The sequence below is a fragment of the Symphalangus syndactylus genome, chromosome 15, assembly GCF_028878055.3.
Source record: "Symphalangus syndactylus isolate Jambi chromosome 15, NHGRI_mSymSyn1-v2.1_pri, whole genome shotgun sequence".
Taxonomy (NCBI): domain Eukaryota; kingdom Metazoa; phylum Chordata; class Mammalia; order Primates; family Hylobatidae; genus Symphalangus; species Symphalangus syndactylus.
In genome coordinates this window covers 30,252,590-30,260,551 of record NC_072437.2, presented here as the reverse complement: position 1 = coordinate 30,260,551, position 7,962 = coordinate 30,252,590, and the positions used below count along the sequence as shown (strand labels likewise).

At 42.0% G+C, this 7,962-nt stretch overlaps 1 protein-coding gene across 2 annotated transcripts in view; it reads left to right on the top strand.

The window, feature by feature from the left end:
* The first annotated feature begins 210 nt into the window (after positions 1 to 210).
* GPC5 (glypican 5) overlaps positions 211 to 7,962 on the top strand; it is a 1,476,320-nt gene continuing 1,468,568 nt past the window's right edge. The window contains exon 1 of one of the 2 annotated variants that reach the window (XM_063618675.1): positions 211 to 753. In XM_063618675.1, the coding sequence (XP_063474745.1) occupies positions 591 to 753 (163 nt within the window). In that variant the 5' untranslated portion in view covers positions 211 to 590. The remainder of the gene's footprint in view (positions 754 to 7,962) is intronic. The other variant, XM_063618676.1, reaches the window with a different exon arrangement.

The window sequence follows — 7,962 nt, the reverse complement described above, 5'->3', positions numbered from 1 at the left end:
ATTCTCTGTTTTTATCAGATGATTCTTCCCCAGAACGGACTGGGAGAGTGAGGTCCGGGTTTCCTTTTATTTATTTGCCCTGGGCCCAGTATAACAGCATCTCAGCGGGTGCGGAGCCGGACAGCGCGCCGGGGGCGTGGCGGGGGCGTGGCCTGTTCGCGGGGCGGGGAGTGCGGGGCGGGGCTTCTGCGGAGCGCAGCGAGCGGGCACATCCCAGGTTAGCGGCTGCGAGCCTAGCCGGGCGGCGGCGGTGGCGGCAGCTGCAGCAGTGGTGGCCAGAGCGGATGCTTGCGGGCTCCCTGCGGCTCCACTAGTTTTCTTCGCCCCGCCCAGCGCCCACTTGTCTAGGCTGGGGAGGAAGACCAGAAGGTGCTCAGCTCGAAAACTCAGGTGTCTCAGCTTAGGGCCTCCTCGGGGAAGAGCTAAGTGCTCCCAGGTGAAGCCGGTGCCCGCGGGCGGTCCGTACACCCCGCAGCCCGCTCGCACCGCTCGAGAGCCTCGGCGGCTGTGTCTTCCACGCCTGCAGCTCAGCCAGGGCGCGCAGGGCCAGTGGGGTCCACTGGGGGGTAAAGGGGACCAGGACGGCGAGGATGGACGCACAGACCTGGCCCGTGGGCTTTCGCTGCCTCCTCCTTCTGGCCCTGGTTGGGTCCGCCCGCAGCGAGGGCGTGCAGACCTGCGAAGAAGTTCGGAAACTTTTCCAGTGGCGGCTGCTGGGAACTGTCAGGGGGCTGCCGGATTCGCCTCGGGCAGGTAAGGGGCAATGAGGGGGTCGCTGGACAGGGGGGGTCCGAGCCTGGCCTTCGCTCCCGCAGGCTGCCTTGGTGGCACTCGTGGGAAGATGACTTTTCGGGCCCTGCAGCCGCGCAGGGTGAATCCCGGGGAGGCCTCCGGGAATGCTCGGTGCGGATAGCCTGAGTGCAGCGCAGCGCAGCGCAGCTCTGGGGACCCCTAACCACGCCTGCGACGAAGCCCCGTTCTGGGCATCTGCTTCCCGCCCGGCTCCCTTCGCCTTGGAGGATGAGTTGGAAGGAACCAGGAAAGCAGACATCAGGGTGTGGGGGACACGCAGTCTAACTGCGTTTCTCTTCCGAGTAGGAATTTCCCCAGTGCCCCACCGGGGATTTCGGTTTGCTGCTTTCTCATAAGGTGGAGGGAATTGAATTGATCGCCCCAAGTTTGGTACTAAAAATCACAAACCTGCGATATAACCCTTTGCTGGAGAATGGGGCACAGACAAGGGCAGCCGGTCTCCTCTGTAATTAGGACTTGGACCCTGTGCACCCAGAGACGTGACCCTTAGCTGCCCCTCTGTGCCCTCGCATCAAGCCCTGCTTGGAGGAAACCCAACCACGCAGTGTGTCTCCCAGCACCAAGGTAGTTTTTAGCCTGAAAAGTGTTAGGGCAACAGGCGATCAAACCGAACGTACTGGGGAGTCACTTGACATGGATGAGATGTACCAGCGTTCCAAAGGGAAAGATACAGTTTGTGTGGCCAGCGTGGATCTTGCTTCCTGTGAGGGCCTTTTGCCTGTGCTTTCGAACCCTGCTCCCCTTTTCCACCGCACCAATTTCCTTCTGCTGATGGGAGTCCCAGTGTAGGTTCTGTCTGGAAGAATAGGTCATAGCTGTCAAACGCAATAGCAGGTGTCTAGAGCTAAGTAAGATCTCACTACAGCCGTGCATCCCTTTAGCCGTGACTATGAAGCCAACACAGACGAAATCTGTGAGGTTATTGGTTGAACAAAGAACTTGTGGAGGATGCTTAAGTCTAAAATCCCGAGTTTCCAGGGTTGGGGGACTTGATTGTAGCACTGAGGAGGTGTGAGCTATAGCCGCTTTTCTTGATTGCTTTGCTCAATTTTAAGTCATCCCAGAAAGAAAATCTAGGCATTAGGGAACATTGACTCCATTTGAGTTTACATGACCAGTCTTAAACCCAGTTATTTATTTGTATGCCTGTTTGGTACTAGGTGCTTTTTCTATATTACTTGAAACAAAGTTGACATTCTCAGTTTAGGGCGATTCTTCTATCCCCAAACAAAATATCGCCTTATAGATCTGTATTTTTCTTAGTGCATTCTTTTCATTAGGAAATAAATCTCACTTTATTGGCTTCTGATAAAACTAAAGTGAGTTTGTGCGTGTGGGTGGTGAGAGTGTTATGATGTGAGATCTTCACCTGAATTATTAGATTTTTAGCCCCCAAATACTGTAACTTTGCCTGCTATGTTCACCGAATGTTGATGGCCAGCCCCTTCTCCCCAGTAAGGCCCTGATTTCACTCCACTCTGGTATCTCAGTATTTCTGATATCTGCTGAATGCAACACATTGATTGGGTATTCATCTCTTTTGAAGATGAACTTTCCAGAGTATCAGTCACTGAGACAGTGTCTTACCAGGATGTCAGGGAAAACTAAAGCTCTGTCCTAAGGAGAGGGAAATGACTGTAATTATTTGCATTTGATACACATGACACACAAAAAGGTGCCATGACGACAAGGAATCTTTCTTTTCTAAGTCACTCTGGATTGTTTCCCCATTGCTAGTAGATTTTTTCAATCTGTGGCTGAAGGTGATGGAGTAATCACGGGAGCATTCACAGAAGAGGCTTAGAGACATCAGTGGTACTGGTGAAAAGAAATGCTAAGTTCCTTTAATATTTTCACTAAGAAAAAGTCACAGAAAAGTACTATGCAGATTTAGATCCACCCCCCCCAAAAAGGCATTCATATAGGAATTTGATATAATTCTGAAGTTTTGTGTCTGTATTGTTGGTCATTCTTTTACAAATAATTCAGCAAAATATTAAACTGTTTTTTAAACACTGATTCCTCTCATCTCTCTAAAAAAAAAAAAACCCTCAATCCCAAATTGAGTAAACCAAACATACCAAATGCTTAATAAATACTTTTCTTTCTTTTTGTATTTATATATGATCTACAACATTTAACATGATTGAATATGGTAATTGACTGTCATATTTTCTAAGATTATCCTCAATCTCAAGAAAGAACATAATTTAGTCATTTCTACATGAGAATACAAATAGTAATATCTTTTAACAAATGTATTCATTTAGCGCATACCCTTTCACTGACTAAAACAAACACATTTAATTTGATATTTTTTTTTGGAAGTACGTATTTTTACTGCTTTCTTGCATTTCTTGTTCACAGTGGTTAATCCCTGAGATGTCTAGCCAAAACGCAGTTTGTATAATATAAGCAGGTAGAATAAGTTTTTAGTTTCTTTCTACCTTTGTGACTTTTACTTCTTCTGATAAAAATGCTATCCAAATTGAAATTATTAAAATTGTGAGAGCAGTGATTTAAACTGTTTCTCAGATTCCCCTCACCTTTGTTCTCTACCCTGCTCCAATTCTTTTAAGCCTATTGAGCTCCTAAGGATGTTTGGATGAGAAATGTAAAAAAGGAGAGAAGGTGTAAATGTGATTAGAATTACAGATTTCCCTGTGTTCCGATTTTATTTTCTAAGTAGTAGTCAAGGTGCCCTTTGCTCTTGTTTATTTTATTCAGAAAAGAACTGTTACTGAAAGTGTCTTTTAAAGGTCTTTTCATTTTTATTTTATTTATTGGGGATGGGATAATGCTTTTCTATTAAAATTCTCTTTGCACATGCATTGTGCATTGTTCACACATGCAGTATTTCCTCTTTTAGAGGATAGTTCAGAAAGGAGAAGTTTATAAAAAAATACATTTAGATAATTTATATACTATTTTTTGAAATAGGCATGTTCGTTGATATAGAAATCTATAACAAGTATACTCTCGATATCAAGTAGTCTGTGAAAGTAACTTTTCCTTGGTAGATTTTGGCTATAAATAGAATAATAAAAATAAACTCTTGAAGTGGCTAAGTGAAATTTTAATACTAAAAGACACTAAGCAGTGCTCTGAAGTTGTTGTTGTTTTTTTAACTGCTTTCATTATAATCAAATCTTATTATTGCTCCAAGGACAGTGTAGTTTCATTCTCACACCTAAGAAAAATGATCTGCTTGGTAACCTTGGAGTTTGGAATTATTGGATAGACATTTGGCTTTCAAAACTTGGTTCTACCACTTGTAGTTCTGCTTCATAGATAAATTATCATCTTGAACCTCCATTTTCTCATTTAGAAATAGGAATATTCTTAAAAGTGTTTGCATAGATAAAATGAAATAATGTAAAATGTCACAAATCCAGGCACATAGTAAGTGCTGAAAATATGTTCTTGTTGTCATTATAATTTTTTTGTTTACTGTCTTGATTTTAACTTGATTTTTAAGGATGACATTTTAATTTTAGATCTTTATATATCAAAGGTGTCTTTACAATAATGAGTTGGTTTCAAGTCAGAAATGATTATTTTTAAATTTGGGAAATGTATTTTTATCTAAAGTGATATCCATTACATTATGGTGAATATTTTGTTTATTTTTGTGAACTAATAAACCTCTATGAAACAAGGCTGTGCTGCTGCTAGCTGCAACGCCCGTAACCACTGCCTCCACTGCCACACCACCATTCTTCTGTCTGTAGGGAGGTAAAATAGTGCTTCTAAGGTGGTTTACAGATTCACACAATTAGAATGTTGGTGGCTATAGTCACTCATGGACAGTAATCTGAAATTGGGACTCTACTTCTCATGAAACCAATTTTGCTATTTGAACAACATGTTTATGGTGATCAAATTTCCAAAGCCAGAATTGGGACCCGTCGTCTGACATTGGGGCAGATAATTAACATCAGGTTGCCCTGGGTTGAAGCCCACTAGCCAAGAACCACCGGAAGCAAGACTGTAGTAAAATTAGATTCATTTTGTTTGTTGCAGCAGGGGAGCTTGCACACCAAAGGGACTCTGGAGAGTTTCGTAGTAGGTAGTTGGGAGGGCTTTTTATAGGATTTGGGCTTGTGGTGGGCTAATTATAAGGAAGGTTTAATGAAATGGGGCAATTCAGGAATTGGCTATTTTGGTAACTTTTATCTAGGTGTTAGAAAGATTAAGGTAGGGGTAAATAAGTTGTCATAAATAAAGAAGCAGTAGTAGCTTGTGTTGGTTAAAAGAGGGGAATGTTTAGTTATTTTTGTGGTTGCAGAGTGCCTTTCTCCTCATCCTTTTATACCACAGGTCCCAAGTGGTCTTGCCTCATCATTGCTTTCTAATTCTGTGCATGTTATTTATCTTGAATTGTGAGCATCAAGGCCCAGTTCCACTGCCAGGACAGTTTGTCACCTTTTCCCTTGGGAAGTCCAGTCTATGCTTTGATGTCTAAGAGAATCATGTGTTTCATTTTTCTCTAGGCCTTTAGTGCATCTTAATGGTGGAGAAGTGAGTTTGATTTTCTACTTTAGGGTCATAGAATCCAACGGCTCGTCAGGTGCTGAATTATACTGATCACACATGTTCTGTCATGGGGTCAATTATAAATATTGCTGTCAACTATAAATCTAGTGCATCAACTACAAATATTATATATGTCGCCATTCTCTCTCCATCCCATAATTTAAGTTCCATTTTGCCAAGTGTCCAACATCCTATAGTTGTATAATTGGCTTAGGAAGGGTACAACTTGAGGAACTTAAGAATAATATTTTCCACTTATCACCCCCCAATCCCTATTATTTTTCCTTGTTTCCAGCCTGTTAAGGCTTTCTGGAAGATAGGTATTTTTGGTGTGTACATGTATGTGTGTGTGTATAATCCACTTTCACATTGTCCTTATATTTGATAACAACACTTTCTAAATCTACATTTCTTTTATAGTTACCTGGTAAGACCAAGAACAACATTCTAGCTAGGTGTTTCAACTAAACAGACATGATTCATAGATGAATGGTCTCTTGGTATAATTGTTGAGCTGACAAACAACAGATCTGATTTGTTAAAATGGAGTCATGAGAGACTTCAAATATATGCCTGTTGAAATAAATTCTCTGTGAATGTGGTATCTGATCTACTTGGTTAAGTAACAATAGCAATTAATTTTAATAGATAATAGCCATTTTCCCTATCTAACTTTCTTTTATAAAGTCCTGACCTTCAACAAGAAGAAAAGGCAGCACTGATTGTGCTCTCAATTCTTGAACTTTTCAGTTTTAGTAAATCTTCCATCACTAATGAGATTGCCCAAATTATCCTAAAATGATTATTCATTCCTCTATGAATCACAACAAACAGCACAGCCTTTGATCAGCTGCATCAGGTCCACATATGGCTACTATGTAAGTTGAATGTGCAGTGTACCTTTACAGAAAGAAAAGAAGATGTTATACTTCCATGTTTTTATGGAAGAATGTATGTTTTCTTAAAAATTTATAAAACTGAAAAGTACAAATAAAGTAAAATAATTTTACCATCCAGAAATAACCACCAAAACGCCTTTGCATTGTCTTTTTAGCATGCTCATCAGCCCCCTGCTAAGCATGACTATTTTTTGAAAGAACATAGAATAATTTCCTGTTTGAAAAACATGCCTTTTCCAATTATGAATATATCTTTATTTCCCATTTCCCATGCTGTTAAATATCTTTCTAAGCCTGATTTTTTAAAGCGGCTGTATAGTATTGCATTAAATCTCTGTAGCATAAATTAAATTCACCTTTGTCGTCAGAACTGTAGGTTTCCAGTATTCTCTACCGTAAAGTCACATGGCTAAGGACATCAAAGGCACATGTGCCAAACTCTTACACAACTCATGGCTTTGTACATGATCTACATTACTATACGTTAGGGTTTTTCAACCTGAGTGCCATTGACATTGGGGGATTGGCAATTCTTTGTTGTGGAGTGCTATCCTGTGTATTATAGAATGTTCAGAAGCATCTCTCACCTCCATCCACTAGATACCAATAGCATTACCACTCTCCACCAAGTTGTGATGACCAAAAATGACTCCAGACTTTGCCAACTGTCCCATGGGAGGCAAACTTATCCTCGCTGAAAACTACAGGTGTGAACTCTTCAACCTGGGGGTCCTTCACACACACAGACTGTGTAGTTGGCTTGTTTGCATGCCTTAGCTTAAATGTCAGCTCTTCACAGAGGCCTTTGTCAAGTTCACGAAACTAGGTTACACCACTTATTATTGTGGAATCCTTTTTGTTTCCTGCGTGGCACTTTTCACGGTGCCACGTTCCTTTTCTTTGTTTTAACTCTGGGTCTTTCGCCACTAGGTTGCGTACGTGATGGAGACAGAGAACGTACCTGCCAGGGCCATTTTTCTGGGCGTGTGACCTGTGCAGTCAAGCAGGATCCTACACTCTGGTGAACCGTGTGGTTGGTTTAATGTTCTCTTGTCACCCTATTGAAATTTTTTATTGTTCGGGCAGGGTCTCACTCTGTCACCCAGGCTGGAGTGCAGTGGTATAATCACAGCTCACTGCAGCCTTGACCTCCCTAGGTTCAGGTAGTTCTCCCACCTCAGCCTTCTGAGTAGCTGGGCCTACAGGTGCGTGCCACCATGCCCAGCTAATTTTTGTATTTTTTGTAGAGATGGGGTTTTGCCACCTTGCACAGGCTGGTCTTGAACTCCTGGGCTCAAGCAGTCTGCACACCTTGGTGTCCCAAAATGCTGGGATTACAAGTGTGAGCCACCATGCCTGGCCCTAATTGAAATTTGAACAAAAGGCCCTCCATTTTCTTTTTGCACTGGGCTCTGCAAATTATGTAGCCAGTCCTAACGTGTACCTTATTGACTGTGGAGTATCTGGTGCGTAGAACAGGGCTTGGCAGAGAATAAGAGTTTAAATAATTGTTGAATAATTTAATAAAGCTTTAAGGAGTATTTTGATACATCTTTTGAACTCTGATTCTTAAGTTAAACTCTAGACATAGGCCTGTGGATATTGAATATCTCAGATTCTGCTTCTGTGTCCGGTGATATTTTTTGTTTTGCGATGTTATAGAAATGGGTTATAGATGGACCCCCATGTTTTTCTTACTTCTTCATAGCAGGCT